This window comes from Bufo gargarizans, chromosome 1, assembly GCF_014858855.1.
Source record: "Bufo gargarizans isolate SCDJY-AF-19 chromosome 1, ASM1485885v1, whole genome shotgun sequence".
Taxonomy (NCBI): Eukaryota; Metazoa; Chordata; class Amphibia; order Anura; family Bufonidae; genus Bufo; species Bufo gargarizans.
The window spans coordinates 71,310,923-71,337,176 of NC_058080.1; the positions used below are offsets into that span (position 1 = coordinate 71,310,923).

Genomic DNA, 26,254 nt, shown 5'->3' on the forward strand with positions numbered 1-26,254 from the left:
ACAGCCATGTACAGTTTCAAGTAGGTCCTGCCTGACTGAAAATATATTTACTAAGAGTCTCAGATTTTGTCATATCAGAATGAGGGCTTAGTCTATAAATAGGATGGCCCACAAAAAAGTAGCCCGTCTCCAGTGATAGCATGACAAGATGCTTCTGATGCTGCAGAAGAAAAAATGTCCTGCTTTTTCCAACAACATGGGACAACATGCCGCACCTCATGGATCTCACTGGACGGGTTCATGAACTGTTTACGGAGGAGCGAACTGTGAGCAAGGGGTTATGGCCACCACGATTCCCAGACTTGTCCACATGAGATTTTCTGTGGGGAAATTTAAACCGGAAAAGTGTCTTCTAACAATCCACATCCCCTGGATAAACTCCAGGAAAACATCTCAAACAATATCCCCAGCATCACAAGCCGTATCAGCCAACATAATCCAACGTGCCCAAAGATGCAGAGATCTGAACGGGGCGGGGCCCACCTTCAGCATCTTTTGTGACTTGGGGATAATAAAAAAAAAAAAAAAACAATCCACTTGCTCGTTCATCTTGTCATACTATCGCTGGAGGCAGTCTACTTTTTTGTGGGCCACCCTGTATAAGGCCTCTTTCACACAGCCGTCATGTTTTTTGCCCGGATAAGAGGCGGGTGCGTTGCAGGAAAATGCGCGATTTTTCCGCGCGAGTGCAAAACATTGTAATGCGTTTTGCACTCGCGTGAGAAAAATCGTCCATGTTTGGTACCCAAACCCGAACTTCTTCACAGAAGTTCGGGCTTGGGATTGATGTTCTGAAGATTGTATAATTTTCCCTTATAACATGGTTATAAGGGAAAATAATAGCATTCTGACTACAGAATGCATAGTATAATAGTGCTGGAAGGGTTAAAAAAATAAAAAAGTTAACTCACCTTATCCTCTTGTTCGCGTAGTTCGTTCCCGGTCTGTTCTTTGCTAGCTGTGGGCTTGGGCTGAATGACCTGTGGTGACGTCAGATCACATGCTCCAATCACATGGTCCATCACCATGGTGATGGAGCATGTGATCTGACATCACCACAGGTCCTTTAGCCCAAGCCCACAGCTAGCAAAGAACAGACCGGGAACGAACTACGCGAACAAGAGGATAAGGTGAGTTAACTTTTTTATTTTTTTTAACCCTTCCAGCACTATTATACTATGCATTCTGTAGTCAGAATGCTATTATTTTCCCTCATAACCATGTTATAAGGGAAAATAATACAGTGAATAGACTGTCACCTAGAACCCATGCGTGAAAATCGCACCACATCCGCACTTGCTTGCGGATGCTTGCGATTTTCACGCAACCCCATTCACTTCTATGGGGCCTGCGTTGCGTGGATTATCGCACCGCAACGCACAAAGAGGAGCATGCTGCGATTTTCACGCAATGCATAAGTGATGCGTGAAAATCACCGCTCATGTGAACAGCCCCATAGAAATGAATGGGTCAGGATTCAGTGCGGGTGCAATGCGTTCAACTCACGCATCGCACCCGCGCGGAATACTCGCTCGTGTGAAACGGGCCTAATAGTTGCATCCATTGTGCATTATTTTCAGTGTTTTTTCTTTTATAAATGTAGCTATGTACATCTGCATTTTTATTTATCACATTGTGCATTATATATATTTTTTTATATCTTTTTCATTTTTTTTTTGTCTGTAGTATATACTTGAAGGCGTGGCACCTTCAAGTCTGAATGCGCTCCTATTATTCCACCTTCAGAGTAGCAGGTTTTTTTGTGCACTTTTGCCCTGCCTATTCCACAGGCGACCTTGATTAGGTGGTGCATATAGCTGTGCTTGACTGTGTGGGTGCATTATTTTCAGTAATTTTACTATCTACAGTGCATGGCCAGATTTACAGCAAACCATGAATGGTCTTTTAGATAAGCCATGGACTATTTCCAGCAGCCAGAGATGCTACATTTGCATGACAAACACCTTACCTACATCTACCTTCTCACATTCGATTTGGGAAGAAAGATGTCTTTCCTGAAGAGAAGAATATGGTAGCTCAGGATGCTGTGGAGTAGCCCTCCAATTAGGAAAAAAGGACCATGTAGATATATTGAGTGGAAGGAGATTGACCAATGAAGTTCGAGGAGAAAAACAGAAATAAATCAGATACATTTATCACTCACATGGTCCATGAGCCTACACCGAGTGGGTATCAAAGTGTGGAAAGGCAAGACCAGTCTAGATCTTCAGAAATGTGTAAGTCTTTGCTAACCTACAAGGAAGCAACAAAGAATATCTTAAAGCATGTGTATAGTTTAGAAAAACACTATTAAAGAGGGTTTCCAGACTCCTGATAATGGTCACCTATCCTCAGAATAGTTCAGTAATATCCAATTGGTGAGGGTCTGACACCCCTTACCCTCCAGTGCTGTAACTAGTTCTTGGATGGAGCAGGAAGCAGACAGCTTCGTTCAAAGTGTAGTGGCCATTTTGGGTACTGCAGCTCAGTTACCATTTAAGTGAATGTGAGCACAGTTGCAGTAACCAGGCACTACCACTGCACTTTGAACGGAGCTGTGCTTCCTGTTCCAATCAGACTACTAGTTCCAGTGCCGGAGGCTGCAGCTGATTGGTGGGAGTACAAGGTTTCAGACTTCCATCGGTTGGATATTAATGACCTATCCTGAGGATAAGTCATCAATATCAGGAGCCTGGAAAACAACTTTAAGTTGGTGGAGATTAGGGACTGGACATTAAACCAGAGAAACTTTATCCATTATTCTGTTACCATATCACTATTTGTGGGACAAACGTGCTTAGAAGTCAAAAGGGGGTCCTAATTCAGAGGATGAAAGCTTGTTCAGTTGGTTATCAAGTGGCTTGAATGAAATGACCACTATCTGATGAGATGAGGTGGTGGGCCTTGCGGAAAACATGACCTCAACTATCCACAAAAGGGGAAAGGTAGATGGGAAGATCCATACTTTTAGGTAGTGTCTGGTACAAGCCGTAGGAGATAGTGAAGGATGAATATTTGGGTTGTCCAAGTGATCAAAAGTGGTGTATGGACCATGGACTTTGTGTAATCCCATATAGCACTAGGCTGTGAGAGTTTTGGATAACATTATCATGGAGTATGTACATTATCTCACAAAAGTGAGCCCACCGCTCACTTTTCATGGGTCAACACTAAAGATATGACACTTTGATACAATATAAAGTAGTCAGTGTACAGCTTGTATAACTATAAATTTGTTGTGCCCTCAAAATAACTTGTCCAAGTTATATTTATTGATGACCTATCCCCAGGATAGGTCATCAATATCAGATCGGAGGGGACACCCCCGATACCCCCTCCGATCAGCTGTTTGAAGAGGAGACTCGCACGGTGTCAGCGCCGCCTCCTCTTCACTGTTTACCTTCTAGCCGTTGCATCTGCAGTGGTGAGCAGGTGTAATTACACCCAAGCCTTCCTATTGAAATGAATGGGACGGCTTGGGTGTAATTACACCTGCTCACCACTGCAGATGCAACGGCTAGAAGGTAAACAGTGAAGAGGAGGCGGCGCTGACACAGTGCACGCCTTCTCTTCAAACAGCTGATCGGAGGGGGTGCTGGGTGTCGGACCCCCTCCGATCTGATATTGATGACCTATCCTGGGGATAGGTCATCAATAAATATAACTTGAACAACCCCTTTAACACACAGCCATTAAAGGGTTTCTATCATCAGAAAAATGTGTATTAACCTGGCTGACATTAGCCATGTGCTCCCGGTCTGTATGACACTCCAGCAGTATGTAATATTGATATTAGATTATTGTATGTTAAAGATGTGGTCTCTTTGTGGACTCGGATCCGCTTGGATTAACCATATGGGCACCTATACTATTACTGTGCAATAGCTGGGTCAGGACATTGTGCCGTTTACTAGATAGTTTACCTTGTACCAGTAATTTGTGACTTTATATGTCCCTTTTCTTGTGTCATTTCGGACCCTGTGGGTTCGGGGGACGACGACGACGACACATAGTGTAATAACACCTCTAACATTGCTGCTAACTTTTATATTTATTTGATGTGTATTGTACATTTTTGTAATAAAATATGTCATTATATTATATGTGTTGTCTTGTTTTTGGTATTTATTGATTTAGTGTCACACATATTCAATTATCATTTGTGGTTCATTTGTATTGGTTCTGCTAATCCAGTGTAAGGTAACATAAAATGAATACCGACCAGTGTGATCATATACCCCGACGCGCGTTTCGCATCTTGCTTCTTCAGGGGATAGTGTGCAAATAAACACCTCACATATTTATACCTTAATACTCAGTATAATCAAGAACAGGTGAATGTTTCTATCAGGAGTCAAAAACATGGCCAAATCCTGTTCCATAGCGTGCGTTCTATGCTGGAACGCATGACATCACTTCCTGTTTCACATGGGAACATCCCAACCTCACTGTCCACATTTTCCTAAATATAATAAATTTATCTTAAATGATATTTCATAGTTCGCCATGAACACACTGCACATGGCAGAGAAAAGCTGAGCACATATTGTTAAAATATACAAGGCATCCCCGCGCACGCTCATCAGCCCAGACGCATCACGGAGAAGCAAAGGAAGAAGGGCCGCCTCCTCAATGTGGTTACTCGAGGGAGTCCAGAGAAGCGCTCCAGCGTGACACGCTCGGCGCATGCCCGGACATATAATAGCGCTCGATACTGGGCCGCTGACTGAAGATGACAAGCCCAAGGGGGGAATAAAGATAATTGCAATATACAAATGAATAAATAAATAAATACAAGGACCAAGCAATGCTGTCCTTATTACTATGATAGCTACAAACAATTATATAAGATAAAAGAATAAATAACAATAATGTGTAAAAACCCACTGTATTATAAATAGTAATAAAATCAATAGTCAAGTCAAAAGGTGAAAGCCAGCAAAGTGCAAGTGCCAAATGTGAGAAAAAGTGCAAGTGCCAAATGTGAGAAAAAGTGCTTTAATAATCAGAATAATTAAGCATACCTAACAAAAAAATATATATAATATGAGAATAATACTATTGTAATACAATGCATATTGAATAAAGTTATATCCCCATTTATAATAAGTCACAATTAATACACATTATACGTGAAATATATATATTATATATAAAGCTGAGTGTATGTGTGTCCGCTAAAGGAATCCGCACTGGCGCATTACAATCACGAAATTTGGCACACAGGTACATCAGGTGTCCGGGAAGGTTTTAGACCAGGTCTCCGCTCTCTAGGACGTACCGTTCCCGAGATATTCTCAAAAAATGCATTAGCCAATAGAAGCCTGGTCACATGACCCTTATCAGCCAATAGAAGCTCTCAGGTCCTTCAGCCTCCACATACAGTTTTACTCCAGGTTTCCATAACAACCCAGCCTTTTATCTTCACTGCTGTAGATGAGTTTTAAAGGAAATCTGTCACCAGGATAATCGCTATTGAAGTAAAGCCATGGCCTAATAGCACTTAGATACAGGCATCTCAAACTCGTGGCCCTCCATCTGTTGTAAAACTACAACTCCCACAATGCCCTGCTGTAGGCTGATACCTGTAGGCTGTCCGGGCATGCTGGGAGTTGTAATTTTGCAACAGCTGGAGGGCCGCGAGTTTGAGATGCCTGGGAACCTTATTTGCAGATGTGCCTTTGTTCCAGCAATAGATGTTTTTATCCTCTGAAAATCCAGTTTATTTGATATGCAAATGAGCCAGTAAGGTGCCCAGAGGGGCGTCACTCTTGCAGGAAGGAGCCCAGACACGCCCCCTGCCCTGTGTCCACCCTCAAAAGACTTAAAACCCCGCCCCCAGGTCAAGCTAAGCCACGCCCCTGATCCGGTTAGGAAACGCCCCCTCCCACTCCTGAGCCGACGGGGATTGAAAAAAAATGAAGGTAAAAATCAACTTCTGTCAGCTGCAGGGGTGGGAGGGAGGGAGACCTTCTCCCTGCAGCTCACACTTACTTAGGCTCCATTCAGACGTCCGTAGTGCATTGCGGATCCGCAATACTCCCAACCGGCACCCCCATAGAAGATCAGGGCCACGCTTCGAAAATGCGGATGCGGACAGCACACAGTGTGCTGTCTGCATCTCTTCCGGCCCCATAGAGAATGAAAGGGTCCGCGCCTGTTTCGCATAATTGCTGAATAGTTGCGGATCCATTTTACGGACGTGTGAATAGACCCTTAGAGTGAGCTGTTCAAAAGGCCACGCCCCCGATCCGGTTAGGCCACGCCCCTCCCACTCAGCCGACTGAGATTGAAAAAATGACGTTAAAAATCAACTTCTAGGTCCTGCTAAGCCACGCCCATATATGGTTAGGCCACGCCCCCTACACTCCTTAGCCAACAGGTATTTTAAAAATGAAGGTACAAATCAACTTCTGTCAGCTGCAGGGGTGGGAGGGAGGGTGGCTTTCTCCCTGCAGATCACACTCAGACAGTACAGTGCTGCTGTTTTAGAGTGAGCTGTTCAAAAGGACACGCCCCGATCCAGTAAAGGCCACTGTTCAAGCCGTACGGAGCAACTGTGTCCAACTTGAAAATTCACCTTACTTCCCTCTGTGCCAACAACCATTTCCAGTTGCCACCTCTCTTCCCCACCAAAACCCTGTCTATACCCCTTACCTTTAAGAGGGATCTGTTCAGGGGCGGACTGACCGGTCGGGCACTTCGGACATGGTCCGAGGGCCCGGCCGGGATGGGGGCCCGCCGCAGAATAACACATCACCGGGCCCCGCTCACTGTAATACTAATATTCCTATGTGAACAACTTGAAATCCAATGAGATCCTCTCCCTCTCTGTACTCACAAACTCAGTAGCAGGCCGGGCGGCAGCGCAACTCACTGACGTCACACGCCTGCTCCTCCTACTTCATTCATAAAGTGGGAGGAGCAGGCGCGTGACGTCAGTGAGTTGCGCTGCCGCCCGGCCTGCTACTGAGTTTGTGAGTACAGAGAGCTCAGAGGGAGAGGATCGCAGAGGATTTCAAGTTGTTCACATATGAATATTACTATTACTGTGAGCGGGGCCCGGTGTAATAGAATACAGTGACTGCACCGGGCCCCGCTGCCATTACAACCACAGATGCCGGCCCCCAGTCCCTGTATTGGGGATCATTCACTCACAGGGACACTGTTATGGGGGGATCTGTGGATGACACATATATAGCATAAGGTGCTATATATATATCACCCACAGATCCCCCCCACAACAGTGTCATCCACAGAGCCCCCATAACAGTGCCACCCACAGAGCCCCCATAACAGTGCCATCCACAGAGCCCCCATAACAGTGCCATCCACAGAGCCCCCATAACAGTGCCATCCACAGAGCCCCCATAACAGTGCCATCCACAGATCCCCCATAACACCTTTTGGTTCAAAATATTTTTTCATTTGGCTATTCCCCACCCCTCTTGTAATTGTTCCGCTACTTGTGGGCTGCGCGGGAATGAGTTCGGTCACTTCGGTGGGCAATCCCGTCCTGCAGCGCGTGATCCCGCAAGACCTGCCGCTGTAGGTCACTGGTCTCATGGGATTGCGCACCGAAGTGACTCAACTCATGCCCATGTAGCCCGCAAGTAGCGGATCAGTGGAACAAGTACAAGGTGGGTGGGGGGATGATCTGTGGGGTTGCCCAGACGGCTAGGCCCTTCACAGTAGTTATTAACCCCTTTCAGCAGTCCCCCATTCACTAAAGGGGGGACTGCTGAAAGGGATTAATAACTACTTTGAAGGGCCTCCCCCCCTTTCACAGTAGTTATGCCCAGATATGTGCCCCTTCACAGTAGTTATGCCCAGATATGTGCCCCCTTCACAGTAGTTATGCCCAGATATGTGCCCCTTCACAGTAGTTATGCCCAGATATCTGCCCCCTTCACAGTAGTTATGCCCAGATATCTGCCCCCTTCACAGTAGTTATGCCCAGATATGTGCCCCTTCACAGTAGTTATGCCCAGATATGTGCCCCTTTCACAGTAGTTATGCCCAGATATGTGCCCCCTTCACAGTAGTTATGCCCAGATATCTGCCCCCTTCACAGTAGTTATGCCCAGATATGTGCCCCCTTCACAGTAGTTATGCCCACCAGTGCTTCTAACAGAGGCTCACTAATGGACGCTGAGATTAGATCACCCCATACGAGAGCATTGAATCAATGCTTTCCTATGGGGAAAAATTTGACCCTGGAGGTCATCATGCAGGGTGTGAGGACGTCCAGCGTCAGATACCGGACCAAAGGTCTGTTTTAATCCAGGAAGCCCTCAGGTGGCTGCCGGCCACTAGAGGCTGACTTATTGCTGGAACGTAAACAATGCAGTTGCTCTATAACATTGCAGCTCGATTTGCAAAAGGGACACTGTACCCAGACCACGTCAATGAGCTGAAGTGGTCTGGGTGCCTTTTGTGTCACTTTAACTTTGAAATCTTATTAAAGATTGTGTAGGGTGTGGCTGGAGGCGGGGCATGGAAGCGGGACAAGGGTGGGGCCTGTAATGGGGCCCTTGATTTATTTTGCCCAGGGGCCCTGAGGGTTCTCAGTCCGCCCCTGGATCTGTTACTCTCATGGTGGGATTTAAAGTGGCGAGGAATAGTCTTCAGTTTTGTAAGGTCCTTTTCTTCTTTTGCTGCTTCAATTCCTAGGACATGTTCCTTTACCCATCTCTTCAGTTCTCTAGAGGTTAAACCAACATATAACAACTTACACGGGCAACTGGCCACATAAATAACCCCAAATGTGTTACACGAAATCGTGTGTGTAATTTGATATGTTACGCGGCCAGTTCTATCAGTAAACAACATTGCTCTCTCGATGTTGGGGCACGCGACACAGTCCCCACAGGGGCGACAGCCCCATTTGGGACCCTTCGATCCAAATGCTCTATTCGGGCCGATACCCTCATAATGGCTGTGTACCAGAATGTCCTGCAAATTCCTCTCTCTTCTATAGGTAATAGATGGACGGGAGGTAAGTGGTTCTTCAGAGTTCTATCCATTAGCAATATACTCTAATGTTTCTGTAGGATACTCACCACTTCCCTATGAGATGAGTTGAAGGTAGTGATAAATCTTACCAAATTCCCTTCCCTTCTGTTCCGCAGTGGGTGATATTGTAACAGTGCATCCCTTTTGGAATTTTTGTCCCGCATGTAACGCTTTCTTAGAGATGCATTGTTATATAGTGTTGAGCGCGAATATTCGAATTGCGAATTTTTTTCTCGAATATCGCGATTTCGAGATTTTGCGAATATTTAGAATATAGTGCTATATATTTGCGAAATCGAATATTCATTTTTTATTTTTTTTTAATGCTCCAGTCAGTGCCCGTTGCTTCCGTGCTCATCACCATGGGAACGTCTCCATATACTAGAGTGTACTGTCGGATTTGAGAATTACGTTGAAATCGCAATTCGATTAATTCAAGTTATAATCGAATTGCGATTTCAACTTCAGCACTGCTATATTTCATATTCGTTAATTCTAGCCTACTATGGAATATAGCAGTGCTAAGTTGAAATCGCCATGCGATTACTTCGAGTTATATTAATCGCATCGCGATTTCAACTTGGACCTGGTTTACTATGGTTGGCTTCAATGGCTTGGTAGAATTAGCAAATATACGAATGTATTCGTCATATTCCACAAAACAAATATACAAATGTATTCGTCATATTCCACAAAACGAAGATATTCTAAAAAGACGAAGTTATAGCAATATAACGAATATTCTAAAAGACGAAGTTAGAGCAATATTACGAAATTTCGTAAAATACACATATAGATTGTAATTTAGCTAATATACTGCTATAGTAATTTTTTTAATAGTGTACATCTTTAACAAAACTTAAGTTTAAAGGATTATAGCACTATATTAGCTAAATTACAATCTATATGTGTATTTTACGAAATTTCGCAATATTGCTCTAACTTCATCTTTTAGAATATTACGAATTTTCTAAAAGACGAAGTTAGAGCAATATTAAGAATATTCGTAAAATACACATATAGCCTAGCCATAGTCAATTAGTCATAGGAACGTTGCCTAAGAAAAAAATCGCAATACGCGATTAATTAAATCGCATATTAATCGCGATAATTGGAATAATTACAAATATTCGATTTCGACGAATATAACACGAATATTCAATTGAATATTCGCGAAATATCGCGAAATCGAATATGGCACCTCCCGCTCATCCCTATTGTTATACCCTCTGGCCCCGAAGCGGTCACCTAACTCCCTTGCACGTACCTCAAAGGTATCCTCATGGGAGCACATTCTTCGCAATCTGAGAAATTGGCCTGTTGGAATACCCTCAATGAGTTTTTTGGGGTGTGAAGAACTTGCATGGAAGGAGGCTGTTTACCGCCGTTGATTTCCGGAAGATGTATATATGAAACCTCTTTTGTCAACCTGTAAGAGGATGTCCAAGAAATCCATGTTATTCTTACCTACTTTGTAGGTCAATTTGATGCTCATATCATTGTTATTCAATAATTCCATGAAGTGGCCCAGCTCGTCCATCGTCCCCTGCCATATCATCAGAACGTCGTCGATGTACCGGCTCCACATATGTACCTTCTCGACATGATTACATGGCTCAGTGAGAAAGATCCTCCTCTCCCACAGCCCCAGGAACAGATTGGCGTAAGCCGGCGCACACGCCGCCCCCTTAGCTGTTCCCTGGAGCTGCAGGTAAAGGGAGTTCTTAAAAGAGAAAAAATTATGGCGCAGAGCGAAATCCAACATTTTAAGTATAAAAGTCCCATACTCACTATCGATGTTGGACGTTCTGATGAAATGGGTGGTAGCCTGTAGGCCATCCTCATGTCGTATTGAAGTATATAACGATTCCACATCGCACATTACGATGACCATATCTTCCTCCAGTTGTAACCCTTCAGCCTTCTGTAGGACATCACCTGTGTCCTTCAAATACGAGGGGAGGCTTTCAACAAATGGTCTCAGGACATAATCACTAAGTTTACAAATCGGCTCACAAAAATTGTTTGTACCTGATACAATAGGGCGTCCAGGTGGATTTTATTTCATTTTTGTGGACTTTTGGCAGCATATAGAAAGTCGCTATGGTCGGATTTTCAACCCATAGGCACTTTAGTTCCGTTGAAGAGATCACACCTTCATCACAGGCTTTTTGTAGGATTCTCAACAGTTCACCAATGGATTATATGTCAACTTCTTATAACACTTCTGATCCCTTACTCTACATTGTATCAAGTGTCATATTTTCAGTGTTGTCCCATGAAAAGATATAATAAAATAATTACAAAAATGGGAGGGGTGGACTCACTTTTGTGAGATACTGTATGTTGTATGTGCCCGATTGGCTTTACTAAGGGTATTCTGGCCAAAGTGTGTGTTTTCAGGTAGATTCTGGGACTGATGTGAGTGATGGCATTCTCTCTACAGCACTCTGGAGTATGTTGGTGCCATTTATCATAAAGCATTCTGTTAGTTTACTACTTTTGATACCACATTTAAGGATATTGAGAATATCTTGCCTACACCCCCCTTTCTTCCCATTATTTGCATCTTCTGTCATTCAGCCACTTCTGAGCTCACCTTCTGACAGTGAGCAGCATGTCCTGGAACAGTGGCTTTCTGTGAGGTCCTGGAGGGGACAGGACACTGCCTCCTCTCATTGCACTACACCTAGGTGTATTGTCTTGAAATTCTATCCACCTGCAGGCTGGTTCCTTCTGACGCCTACTGCAAAACCATCCCTATAAGAGGGATCAAAGCCGGGGCTTGGGACAAAATCCCATCTGAGAAGACTTAGTCACTTTACTCCAGCGTCCTGTTGAGATCGGTTGCTCTTCACAGGGAACCTGTGGATGTGGTAAGGCAGCGATCAATTCACTTTTGTGACTTGGGAAACCATCTCTAACTAGAGAAAGAAAGATTTGATGTTGTGTATGTCTTTTTCTCTCTCTATATACTGTTTCAAGATGTAGCAGAGCTGAGTCCTTTGCAAACTCCCTGTGATATTTCTTAGTACTATCTGTATATATATTTTTTTACATAGAACTACAGCGAGTTATCTCAGAGAGTTGTCACCCTGCACAAATAGTTCTGTCATCACATTGAATGACAATATCTTGTAATTATTTCTATAGGTAATGTAAAATTAAGGAATATTAATAATTTTTTTTGTATTTCACTTTACACCTATAGATTCCTATAACGTTTTATTATACTATTTTACACCATTTTATTCTTTTTCTATACTATACTACAATGGTATCAACTAGGGATGAGCGAATTGACTTCGGATGAAACATCCGAAGTCGATTCGCATAAAACTTTGTTTCAATACTGTACGGAGTGAGCACTCCATACAGTATTAGAATGTATTGGCTCCGATGAGCCTAAGTTATTACTTCGCGAAGTCTCACGACACTTCGCATAATAACTTCAGAAATTGATTTATACTGTAAAAACACATTTTCCGAACTCGGGTTCGGTTCTAATGTACCACTTGAAACCGAACCCGAGTTCGGGAAATGTTTTTTACAGTACAAATTAATTTATGAAGTTATTGCGCAAAGCAATAACTTTGGCTCATCGGAGCCAATACATTCTAATACTGTACGGAGCTCCTGCTCCGTACAGTATTAGAACGAAGTTTTATGCAAATCGACTTCGGATGAGCTCATCCCTAGTATCAACCACTGAGGAATCTCAATCTTTTTTTTTATTTTATACTATTATGGAACGCTCTTCCAAGGGTTTAGGAAATGGTTAATTTTAAAGCTATTTGAATGCCTTTGTGGTTGTATCAGTGCTAAGCGTGTCACTTAAATGTTATGATCATATATCATTTATAGTTATGAACTTTACCATTGTCTGGAACAAAATCAGGGCGGATAACTGTGGTTCTCCTCCAGAGATGATGGCTTTTGGAGACCATTCACACCACTGTATTTTCAGTCCAGTCTTAATTTTTTGCGGATCGGATGCGGACCCATTCACTTCAATGGGGCCGCGGAAGATGCGGACAGCACACCGTGTGCTGTCTGCATCCGTATGTCCCTTTCACAGCGCCACATAAAAGATAGAACATTTCCTATTCTTGTCTGTTTTGCAGACAAGAAGCAAAGGGCAGGACATGCTGATTCGCAAAATGCCGGTAGATGTGTTTTTTTGGATCCGCAATTTGTGAAACGCAAAACGCTTGCAATTGTGTGAACGCCATTTGTGTTTATTCCAATTATGGATGGAAGTATAGTAGATAACTACCCAGAACGTTGCTGCCTCCATTCATCCAGTCCCTCAGCGCTACTCTCTTTACTTCCTACACCATTTTCCCTCCATTGCTTACGTGTGTACAATGTCTACTGTCATTGGTTGAAGACAAAATATTCCACATTTTAAGACTAACCTCTCGTGTGAATTAGTTAACATACTGTAGATTTGGTGGTGACCACCGTGCTGAGGACTTTTCTTCTGAAATGCTGAGGAAAAGTCAGTTTGATGGACGCTTGTGTTTCGACATTTGTCAGAGGTGAACAGTAGTATGAAAGGTGTCCATACACATAACAGTAAGTCAGCCGAACCTCAGGATTTTGGATGGACTGGCCAACCATCTCCGTTTAGCTTTCCGTTCTTCTGATCCATCAGAAGAACAGAAAAAAAGGATCTTTTGAGCATCCTTTATGCTCATTTTGCATCCATTTTAGCGATTTCTATCTGAGATCCGTTATTTTAGATGGGAGAAAAAAAACTTTGTGGCTTAGGTGAATATACCCTTATGTGTATGGACTTGAGTCAGCTCCCCACCGAAGGATCAAGCAAGTTGGATTTGAACGTCTGATCCTTCATTCTCATGGGAGACATCAGAGATGGCAGCTTACACCCCCTCACCACATTGAAAACGTAGGCATGCATGGCCGAACCAAGATGTGCACAGGGAACCAGCAGAAATGGCCTGTTTGACCGACATCTATATAAAGTGTGTGGTCAACTTTACAGTAAACCATGAATGGTCTTTGAGATAAGGCATGGACTATTACCAGCAGCCAGGGATGCTACATTTGCATGACAAACACCTTACCTACATCTACCTTCTCGCATTAAATTTAGGAAGAAAGATCTTTTTTTTCCTCTTTTGATCAGTCACATGATTTTGCCTTTCAAACAATATTCTTTCTTACTGAATTCCAGAAAAGAAAATATGGCCGACGAAAACAAATTAGATACGTTGCCATTGCCGGAATTGCCCCAAAAACCACCAGAGAAGAAATGCCATTTGAATTTAGTTCGCAACTATCCCCAGAAAAATGCGGAGATTCTCAGCAGCCAGTATGGCTTCAACATCTTCCTGGCTGGGCTGCTGCTGATGTTCGCCTGGGCCATTCATGCTGTTGGGATTTCGGACAGAGACCTCCTCTCCTACCTCATCACGCTGATGCTCATTCAGTTGGTGTGGATGCTTTGGTACATTTTCGGGAGTTACACGCAAAGGAGAAGCATTAAAGAGAAAGATACTGATGCTGGAGCACGGTGGCTGAGATGTAAGTACTGTAATGTGTCTTTAGTCCATGGATTCCAGGGGGGCGCAGTTGTCTGAATGAGATTTTAATTAAAATATTGGTTATTAAAGTCTAACTGTTATATTTTTTATTTGTTAGTTTATTAGAGCTAGACATGTATGCCTGACTTAGTCTGTCAATGATTGTCAAAAGATCTGTAATTACCTTATAATAACAGCTTTCATTAATGTCCTCTGTCCCTTTCCACTGGTCCTTTAAAAGACCATTGTTAGGGCTTGTCTGTCTTCCCTTTAGTATAAACAGAAGACAGAGGGGCGGTCCTCCACACTGCATGTCTGCATTAGGCTGTCACGGTGCGGTTCACTGTGACAGTTTTGGCCGTGTAGGCTGGCTGCATGGTCTCTTGCGTACTGGCTGTAGGCCGAAACCTGTTTATGCTGGCTGCTTAGGGCTGCGTGCTGGCTGCGGTGTCTTGCCAGTGAATGTGTGGTCTCCCCGTGTCTGCTTCTCTGTGCAGTTCTTATCACTGTTGCCGTGCAAGCTCTCTTGCGTACTGGCTGCAGGCTGACTCCTGTGTATGCTGTTTGCTTGGGACTGCGTGCTGGCTACTGCCTTGTGTGTGAACGGGGTCTGAATATGGATGCATGTCTGTTGTGTCACAGGTTGTTTGTGCTCAGGCGTACTGGCTGCGGTAGACTCCGTGTATGCTGGTTGCCAGGGGCAACGGCCAGTACTGCAGCCTGTGTGTTCACTTCCCTGTTCATGCAGGCTCCTCTCCCTGTTTGGTTCTGATGGGGTTAACTTCCCCTGATCTGTGCTTATCAGGTGCCCTCATTAAGCAGCTATTTCTACCTGTGGGGCTTGTGGTCAGTCTTTCTTGTGTCTTGCTGGGTGTAGCACCTCGCTGCTCACCCAGGAAGTCAGTCTATCTTCTGTCCAGTGCCTTACTGGGTGTAGCCCCTTGCCGCTGACCCAAGGTTTTTTTCCTATCTGCCCTTGTTTGTGGTGTCATCTGGTAATGCATTGTTGCTGCTATGTCTGATGTTGTTGGTAGATGTTCTGTGATAGTGTTTGATGTTATGTCCTTGTCTGATCTGTACCTGTCCTGCATGATCTTTTTGTTATCCTTGTCCGTTCCTCGATATCCTAGCAGTGCTCTACGGCATCTAATAGCCTGGCAGTGCTAAACTGCTTCTCATTGTAGTCCTGTCCCATGTCCTGCCTGGCAGTGCCTACTGCTTCTGATCCCTATCTGTTCTTGTCTGCCTGTAGTTCCTTTCTGCTTCTGTTCCTGTCCCGTGTTTGTCCTGCCTTCGTGAAAGGGTCCCTGGGTTATCCGTAGGGGGGATCTCAAGTCTGTGTGCAGCTCTGCCTGAGACCTTCCGCTTGGGGTCTTGGCATCTGCTTCTGTGCTGGTTCCCATTTGTCTTGTTGTCTGTTCCATATCCTGTATTTGCTTGGGTTCCAGTTCCATCATCTGTTCCGCTGGTGCTTGCACGGGCATGATTCTCTGCAGGTAGGGGCCTAGTGTACCGGGACCTTCGGTGCGACCAGTGAGCCCTTGGCCCAGTTCATCCCCACCACCAGGGGCTCTGTGAAGAACAGGGTTCACCGGCTCTCCGCTCTCTGGGTTTTGCCCCTGGTCTCAGGGCCGGCCTTTGGGGTGTGCGGGCTGTGCGGCCGCACAGGGCGCCATAGCAACAGGGGCGCTGGGCGGCCGACAGCTCGCAATGTAATATGCGGCAGGCGAGGCTGCACTTGTGTTCTCCCTCGGGGCGCCCCCTCCATCTCCCCCTCCCCTGTCTGACCTGATTCGTTCCTCCTCCCCTGTGTCTGACCTGCCTGCTGCCCCCGCAGCTGCCAATAAGAAGAGACATGGGAGGAGGAGGGGAGGGGCTGAGGCCACTGCGCCACCAATGAAGATAACTGACCTGTAATACAAATACAGGACGCGGGTGCCGGAATCAAATAGCCAGCACCCGACCTCTGTGACAGGGAGCTGCGATCAGCTGCAGTTGAGTTAACCCTTCAGGTGCGGTACCTGAGGGGTTAACTGCCGCTGATCGCAGCTCCCTGTCACAGAGGTCGGGTGCCGGCTATTTGATTCCGGCACCCGCCTCCTGTATTTGTATAAGAAACGTTGGTGGCACAGTGCGCCCCCCCCCCCCCTCAACACCCCAGTATAAGAAACATTGGTGGCACAGTGCGGCCCCCTCCCCCCCAACACCCCAGTATAAGAAACGTTGGTGGCACAGTGGGAAGTGCCAATGAGGGTTAAAAAATAATAAAAAAAATTAACTCACCTCCTCCAGTTGATCGGGTAGCTGCCGGTCTCCTGTTTCTTCAGGACCTGTGGTGACGTCACTGAGCTCATCACATGGCCTATTACCATGGTGATGGATCATGTGATGGATCATGTGATGCATCATGTGATGAGCACAGTGATGTCACCACAGGTCCTTTGACAGGTTCTGAAGAAAGAACAGGAGACGATCAATTGGAGGAGGTGAGTTAATTATTTTTTTATTTTTTAACCCTCATTGGCACTGCCCACTGCGCCACCAATGTTTATTATATGGGGGGTGCACTGCACCACCAATGTTTATTATACTGGGGTGTTGGGGGGGCACACTGAACCACCAATGTTTATTATATTGGGGGGCGCACTGCGCTCATGTTTGTAATATTGGGGGGGCGCACTGCGCTCATGTTTGTTATATTGGGGGGCGCACTGCGCTCATGTTTGCTATATTGGGGGGGCGCACTGCGCCAATGTTTATTATATTGGGGGGGGCGCACTGCGCCACCAATGTTTATTATACTGGGGTGTTGGGGGGGCACACTGAACCACCAATGTTTATTATATTGGGGGGTGCACTGCGCTCATGTTTGTTATATTGGGGGGGCGCACTGCGCTCATGTTTGTTATATTGGGGGGCGCACTGCGCTCATGTTTGCTATATTGGGGGGGCGCACTGCGCTCATGCTTGTTATATTGGGGGGCGCACTGCGCTCATGTTTGCTATATTGGGGGGGCGCACTGCGCCAATGTTTATTATATTGGGGGGGCGCACTGCGCCACCAATGTTTATTATACTGGGGTGTTGGGGGGGGCGCACTGCGCCACCAATGTTTATTATACTGGGGTGTTGGGGTGGCGCACTGCGCCACCAATGTTTATCATACTGGGGTGTTGGGAGGGGCGCACTGCGCCACCAATGTTTATTATATTGGGGGGGGCGCACTGCGCACAACGACGGGTTAGGGAAATTTCACAGCAGAGTGCGCATGCGCTGGGAGCCTCGCCGACGGTTAGGGTAGGGAAAAATTATGGGCCAGTGCACAGGTGCGGTGATCGGATGGATGTTCTCAGCTGGACACCGGCCGACACTGCGCATGCGCTGGGAGCCTCACCAGCGGTTAGGGTAGGGAAAAAGCACTGGCCCGTACGTAATTTTTCCCTTCCCTAACCGCTGGTGAGGCTCCCGGTGCATGCGCAGTGTCGGCCGGTGTCCAGCTGAGAACATCCATCCGATCACTGCGCCTGCGCACTGGCCCATAGTTTTTCCCTACCCTAACCGCCGGCGAGGCTCCTGGCGCATGCGCACTCTGCTGTGAAATTTCCCTAACCTGTCGTTGTGCGCCTGCGTGGCGCTGCACACCTCCTCACGTCATGTCCGGTGCGACCGGAAGTGACGAGGGTAGGGAGATCTCACGAAGTAGGGAAGTATAACATTACACCGGCCTTTGGGGTGTGCGGGCTGGTAACTACTTGGTTGGATAGTCAGCCAGCCTATGCCATGATGCCAGCAACAAGCAGTGTTTTTTTTTTTTTGGCGGGGGGGCGCCACAAGGTTAGCTCGCACAGGGCGCCTGAACACCTAAGGCCGGCCCTGCCTGGTCTGCCAGTGCACTTGGTTCTGTGGTACTTCTACCACTATTGCCTACCTGCCTAGTGTCATGTGCTTTTATTACACTTGTAATAAAGTTCTCTGTTGATCCCTGATCTGTTATCTGCCTGTGTCCTGTTTGCTTGATGTCCAGGAGGTCTGCCTTGGGCCTTCGTCATGTGACATAGGCTTCAGAGTGAGGAGGCGTGTCTCTCAGTAATCAAATCTGATTGGCAGGCAAGAAGCTGCTGGCTAAAGCAAGTGTGTATGTGAAGAGAGGGAAGGCAGTTTTGGCCTCAGAGAACTGGCAGAGGAGCCATCTTGAGAAGATCCTCATAATGTAGGGTTCAAAACAGCCATAACTAAGGGAAAAACTTAAGGAAAACTGTGGTAAGTGAAGAAACTAAAGATTGCTTTATGCATAAGCAGCAGTAACATATGCTAAAAAAAATATTTTTTTATGAAAACATGACCGTTACCCTTCAAAGGGGTTCATTTCTTTGGATAATCCCTTGACAATACACAGTTCACAAAGTTTCCCCCTGCTGGGACCGCCAGTGAAAAGCTGTAATCTGTGGGGAAACCCACCAATAAGTATTCAGTTTTTCTGCAGTGCCACCACAAGGGAAATAAAGTGTTACATTGTGTTCATTCACGTCATTGGCGGATCCAGGGGTGGGGCAACGGGGCAATTGCTCCCCCCCCTTCCGAGAATATAGTGAGAGCCAGGCCCGGGGCGGACTGACCATTCCGGTGGTGACAGCGGCAGGGAGAGATGAGCGCATTGATGAAAGCCGAGGGTGCGGGGCAGTGGAGAGGCATCTCCCTTGCCCGTTCTTCTGATAGGCTGCAAGCCTAGTGCCTGTAGCCTATCAGAGGCCGTTGCAGGCGGCGTGATGACGCCATTGCGCCGCCTGAGCCGTACAGAGCGGGACACAGGCCGGAAGAGGCCTGCATCGCATCGCTGTGTCATAGAGGTAAGTAAGTAAGTGTTTATTGTTTTAATTATTTTTAGTACAGTATGGCAAGAAGAGGGTTGGGGCCCTATATACTGGCACATTATGGAGGAAGCACTATGGAGAAGGGGGGAAGGAGCACTATGGGGGCCCTATATACTGGCACATTATGGGGGGCACTATGGAAAAGGGGGGAAAAGAGCACTATGGGGGCATTATATAGGGGCATTTAATACTGGCACCCATTTTGGTGCCACTATGGGGAAGGGGGGGAGAGCAGCATTATGGGGACATCTATGTGGGGCAGTCTATAGGGGCATTTTATACTGCCACATTATGAAGGGCACTATGGGGACGGGGGAGGAGCACTATGGGGGCATCTTCTGGGGACACTATATAGGAGTATTTTATACTGGCACAAATTATAGGGGCACTATGGGCACCTTAGCTTAACTGGGGGCACTAAGTGTTTTTTGTAGTGGCACACAGTATGGGTCGTTGGATCACATGAGGGCACTCTGGGGACATTGACTCTACTGGGGGCACTAAGAGGATTTTTATTTTATTTTTTACTGCCACACAACAGGGCATTTTTTTGTACTGGCGCACATTATAAGGGGGCTTTATTACAGCTGGGGGACTATGGGAGCATTATTACTTTTGGGACACAATTACTGTTGGGGGCACTGTAGGAGCACTATTACTACTAAGTGCACTCTGGCACAGAGTTATTACTATTGTTAGGATTGTGGGGGCACAGTATCAGCTTAGCACAATTATTTTTGGGGGACATTATGGTTACACTATTAGTGTCAGGGGAACTATTTACTGGGTGCAGTTATTTTTTTAGAGCATTGTGTTCCAATAATTATTGAAGGGAGCTCTATCTGTGTGTAACTAGTATTTTCAGGGGGTTTATCTGTTTCTACAGTATAGTTTTGGGGGGCACAGCGTCTCAGTATTGGGGGTGCATGATGGGATGTTAAGAAGGTGGGAGGAAAAGTAGGAAACTAAGATGTCTGTCTGTCAAACTCTGCAGAGATGAGAGATGGCTGAAAGAAATCATCATGGCGGTCTGGTCTGAATGGAGAAGATAAAGAAATAGAACATCTACATCAAAGGAGACGTCACTGGATGCAAGAGGTATGGGCGTGATATATGGGTGGGGCTGTGTGTGGGTGTGGCTTGAGGGTGGGCGGGGACACAGGGGCCCCATAATCTCCTATTGCCCGGGGAAGTGCCTCTCCCGAGACCAGGATCCGCCACTGATTCACGTCAGTGGATTGTCTATGTAATGCAGGACAGGTCAGGTCCTCCAGAGCCAGAGACACTCTTTGTAACCAGTAGCTGCCAATCTTTGGTCTTGGGGTCATGATGTACGGTAACTTGTTACATAGCGTGCGCCATATTTATATTTAATATTCAGCGTAAATGTGCAGACAGCACTGTCCCAATCTGTACTATATAAAGTTGCAGAGTTCGCATTCTTGGGTTAAGTTCAATTCATAATGAAAGCCATAGAGACATGTCAGAATATTACATCAGAGGGGCCACGTGATGACCCCCAGAAGATCACCAGCATGACATGATGTCCTAAGTGCTATGCACTTTCATCTGCAGTTTCCATATGTCCAAGATGTATTGGCGCCAGATCAGTTGAGTTTAGTGGATGTAGACTGTACAATGTGTAACTCTGCATGTCTTCATGCTTCTGTTTGGTGTCACAGATGAAAAAAAAACTGAATGGAGTTTTTCCATAGATATCTCAATCATATTTCCGAGGTATTTCTCAGCTTTAACCATAATGATTATATTTTGTACCCATGCCTCAATTGGAGCTTGTGTATTTTTGTGAGATTATAGTATTTACAGGTATGTTTAACCTTGAGTTGTGTTAAAGAACACCGGCCAGCAGGATCAACCCTATTAAACCAGACAAGTAGTCTGTTAGGGTTGACCACGGTGATTGAAATGATCTCTGTCTTGTGAAAAATCGGTTGCAGAGTTCCCCCGAAAAAAAAAGGCTTTTGATCTTTATGCACATAAGATGCAGTGCACCGATGGGTGGGGCCAGCACTGGAAAGCTAAGGGGCTGCGGTGCACTAAAGGGCTAGGCACCGCCCCCCGGTACACTGCAACCCTAATTTGTGTAAAGAAGGAAAGTATTTTTCTCAGGAATGCCACGACCTGTTCTCTATTATTTTAATTAGCAGGACCAGCCCCACCGGGCAGTATGCCTAGCTTAGGAGAGTTGATCCTGCTGATGGCATTTATCATGTCGAGAAAGTTAATATAAAGGCACCTACTAATGTATTGTGATTGTCCATATTGCCTCCTTTACTGGCTGTTCTGCAATTTGTGGACCTCACATTGCCGCAACCATAATAGAAAATGCCTATTCTTGTACTCAATTGTGGACAAGAATAGGACATAATCTATCCTTTCCTCGGAGCCGCGGAACGGAACCACGGATGCGGACAGCACACGGCCGTCTGAATGGGCCCTAAGGCATATAGAATCTTTCCCATTTCATATACTTTCCATGTACATAGGATAACTGTTGGCCAAAGTTTGTTCAGCTCAAATATATTTCTTATTGGGGAAAATAACTAAGGGCTAGACACTTATAGGGGCATGTGAGACTTCTCAAACTGTTAAAGGGGTCATTCAGAAACCAGAGTGTCCCACAAGTCACCGTACTTACAGTTAAAGGGAACCTGTCACCATGAAAATGCGAAATAATCTGCAGGCAGCTGTTATAGACCAGGAGGAGCTGAGCAGCTTGATATATACTGTAGATTTATGGAAAAATGTTCAGTATACCTCATAATTTATACATTTATATTTCTGCTCATTCTGGGCTTTGAAGTCCAGGAGGCGGTCCTATCAGTGATTGACAGCTCTCTGTATATACAGTCATAGAGGGAAGGCTGTCAATCACTGATAGGACCGCCTCCTGGACTTTAAAGCCCAGAATGAGCAGAAATATAAATGTATACATTATGAGGTATACTGAATATTTTTCCATAAAACTATACATCAATCTGCTCAGCTCCTCCTGCTCTATAACCTGCTGCCTTCAGCTCAGAAACCCTGTTTCACTTGACAGGTTCCCTTTAACACACCTGTAGGAGAAAGTTTGTAATATACTAGCATTCTGAAGTTGCGGGGCCTGGTCACAGGTTGCTTCTCTTCTGAAAATCCAGCTTCCTGCAACGTCATGTCCTTTACCAGGTATCCAGGCTCGACTAAGGGCCGGTCATCACTTCCGCTGTGATGGAGTGGACTGTTTCCCATGTTTACCACTTGTATAGATAGATGTTATAGATGATGGATGGATAGATAGATAGATCTATAGATAGAATGGGCATACATAGATAGATAGATGGGATGGGCTTAGATAGATAGATAGAAAAAATGGGCATAGATGGATAGAATAATTTACAATATTTCAAAGAGATCTCAAAGAATCACACAGGATCTTGTGTTGTTATAATTCATTCTTCTATTATCCATAGTTCAAAAGATTTTTGAACACCTGAAGAATGGTTTTATTTAAAGTGCAACTTTTGTTTCAGTCCATTTTAATGTTGTGCAGGGACAGGGATATTAAACATTTTTGTAATATACTTTACTAGGGAAAGATGTTTCTTTGTACAGGGTGTAAAGAGTCTTCTTAGCAAAAGATCTAATTGAGTGTTGCTAAGGATAGTCTGTCTTCAGCCGTCAGTTCTACTGAGAGCCGAAGACACCTGAGTGTAACATACAGAGGCTTCCTGCATGCCTCTTGTCACTACCCCAGTCCCTGAATACTGTATGTACATGTACCCTAACGATCACCGCGTATCACCCTGCCTATCTGACTTGTTACACACAGACGTCTTCAGTGGTCAGCAGAATGCAGACGGATTCTCCATAGTAACCCTGAGTTAGATCTTTGCTAAGAAGATTCTTTAAACCCTGTGTTCTAGTATGAAGAAACATATTTCCCAAATAAAGTATATTACAAAAATGTTTAACATCCCTGTCCTTACACAATATTAAAAATAAACTGAAACAACAATTACACTTCAAATTGTAAATGTTTGAAAAGTCTTAGACAACTGGGTCGGTTCTTTTAGTGTCAAAATTCCATTATTGGGAGTTTTCCACATGATGCATATCATATAATAATCCCAAGCAGGGGACAAATGATAGACCATAAACAGAATGCATAATTTTCCAATAAAGTTTTACAGAAAATCTGATATTATTGATGATAACAAGGGCGTTACCCTCCAGAGTAATAGAGAGCAGTATGAAGGTTGAAGACAGTAGGTGATTATATTGTGCAGAAGACCAGGGGAATCCATTTGTGAAATATATAGGGATGTCAGGTGAGAATAAACTGGTCTATCAAATTTGTTCTCATGGCACACAGTAGATTGTCTCAAAAAGCATCCTAAAGGAAACCTTAATCACTACCTGGAGGAATGGGGAAGTGTACTTCCACTGGGATGCTATATGCCTCCTGGCAGCCACCAGGATAAAATGAGAGAATTTATGAATTTAGTTACGCACACCTAGAAATTTGTTTTCCAACTGAAACACCAAAGGTGAAATTGGGATAATGGCCCCAACAACTTTCAAAGGGAAATCTAATATACCAGAAAATCAAGACTGCTGGACAGGTCCCCCAAATATAAGGGTGTGAGCCAATATAGGAATATCCTCTGAAGTATAATGAATTGCTTGATGGGAAGATATGATGAACCCACTAGGGAACCAGATAAGTACTGGGCAACATATTTTTTTTTGCCAGTTTTCGCTACAGACACCTGATGGGTTCCTTTTGACTCTGTCGAACAGTAATGATGGCTTCTAAGAAATGACTATTAGATCTGGAGATCCTCTTCCCTCTTACACATAAAAGGCAATTTACAGAAGCAAATAATATTGGGGTCCCAATAGTGGTCTTAAGGAACCTGGCCAATAAAAATATGTTTGTGGAGGATCGTATTTATCTAGGATTTGTTGACTAGTTAAAACTTGAGTTGAAAAACTAAAGCAGTTAAGTTAAATGTGTAAGTCCATTATAAAAAACCCAAAATGTTTATCTTCTTGTCAGAGGGCTAAGTTTGGGCTATGTAAGAATTGGCATACATGAGCAATATGAGGGAAATGGGGCCATGGAGAGAGTAAGTTGCTAAGCATTGGTCCTCTGTTCACATCACAAGGTACAAAGGGTTATCTAAGGCCACCACCAGGAAAACCCATAACAGGACATGAATTCCAGTTGTCACTGTTAGCTCAGCAATTTGTGCCATGAAATGACTTGAGAACTTAAAGATGGGAAACAGATAGCCCCCCCCCCCCAATCTCTTATTATAGTGGGTAAGATTGACATTAATTTGAGGTCTTTTTGGAAATTTTCTTTGGGGACAATCAAAGTCTATAGTACCTAGAAATTCTGAGATACTTGATATATAGTTTTTGGTTGGCGTTGTGGAAGATAGCTTGAATATGTTCAAGGAGCAAATATGCTTTTAGAGGATTGAATACATTTAAGATTAGAAGAGCAAGTGTTTGTCAGGTTTGGTTGCAATTTCAAATGCATGGACATTCTGCTCTGGGCATGAGAATTGCATCCAACTGGAGTTTCATGTCCCTTATAAGCTTAGTAGTGGACAGGTTGGGGTGTTGTTGGTTAGAGATCTCCAAAATCTTCAGCTATTGTTCGAAGGTCCATTCCTTTCCTGGATTTTCTTTGTTTTTCTCTAATGTTAATCTATTAAAGTGTCCTCTAATGCATGTCTTATGGGCCAATTGGGAAGGGGGGGGTCATAGTTTTTGGAAATATTCTGGGATAAAAAAATCCTCTGACAGAAGCGTTGACAATATAAAATCAGAGAGCAGTAATTCATTCAACCACCATGGTGAAATGACGGGTTTTGGTGGACCAAAATGTAAAGTTGACTAAACCAGATCATGGTCCAACTAGGGGCATGGGATGTGTCTTGTAAGAGACCAGTCTGGCAATAGGGAAGTAGACATCAACACATGATTGATCCAGAAATATGATGTATAGGTAGGTAAAAAAAGGACTATGTAACTTCTCTCTCATGAGAGTAGCTCATGCAATGTGTTGGTTAGTGTGTCTTCTGTGAGAATAAAGCAGACCACCTGCCTCCATGGCAGGGATAGCCATCAAGGTTGGGGAGACATGTCATGACATTTTGAAATCAAGAGGCCAAGTTATTATGGCATTAGGTTGAAGAGAGAGTTTTTAGTGAATACACTGTAATGTAACAGTGGGATCCTCTGGAGGAACATAGCATGAAACAATCACTAAAGGACAGTTATAAAGAATAGCAAACAACAGGAGAAATCAGTGATTTTTATTTATATGGGTTGTAATATTGAATATCCTATAATATGAAAATCCTTAATAATAATAATTTCAATATTTCTCTTAAAGGTGGAATCACCCTATTTGCAGTCATCACTCTCATATTGGATTCTTTCAAAATTGGTTATTACATTGGATATTCGGAATGTTTATCGATTACGGAGGGGATCTTCCCTGTTACTCACACCATCCATACTCTTCTGCAGGTAGGAGGCTGGAGGGATTCCTATGCATCCTTTTAATCTTTCATTAAGTACTATGGTTGCTTGTTTCCAGTCTACTGACTGAATTGCCTATTGTTCCATCTGATGAACCTTAATTGTTGGGTAGTGAATATTCTTATGACATTGTCCTTTCATTACAAGACATGTTATTACTACGTCGTTGTTACTCTTAATGGGTCATTTCTTGTCTTAATTTTGTATGATTTTGCTTTGTGCTTTCCAAAGTTTCAAGTGTAGGAGTAATGGTTTGGG

The 26,254-nt window shown here is 44.5% G+C and overlaps 1 protein-coding gene across 1 annotated transcript in view; it reads left to right on the plus strand.

The window, feature by feature from the left end:
- Positions 1-14,225: 14,225 nt before the first annotated feature.
- The window catches only part of OTOP1 (otopetrin 1), a 130,649-nt gene continuing 118,620 nt past the window's right edge, over positions 14,226-26,254 (plus strand). The window contains exons 1-2 of the mRNA XM_044275776.1: positions 14,226-14,565; positions 25,848-25,984. Of these exons, the coding sequence (XP_044131711.1) occupies positions 14,226-14,565; positions 25,848-25,984 (477 nt within the window). The remainder of the gene's footprint in view (positions 14,566-25,847; positions 25,985-26,254) is intronic.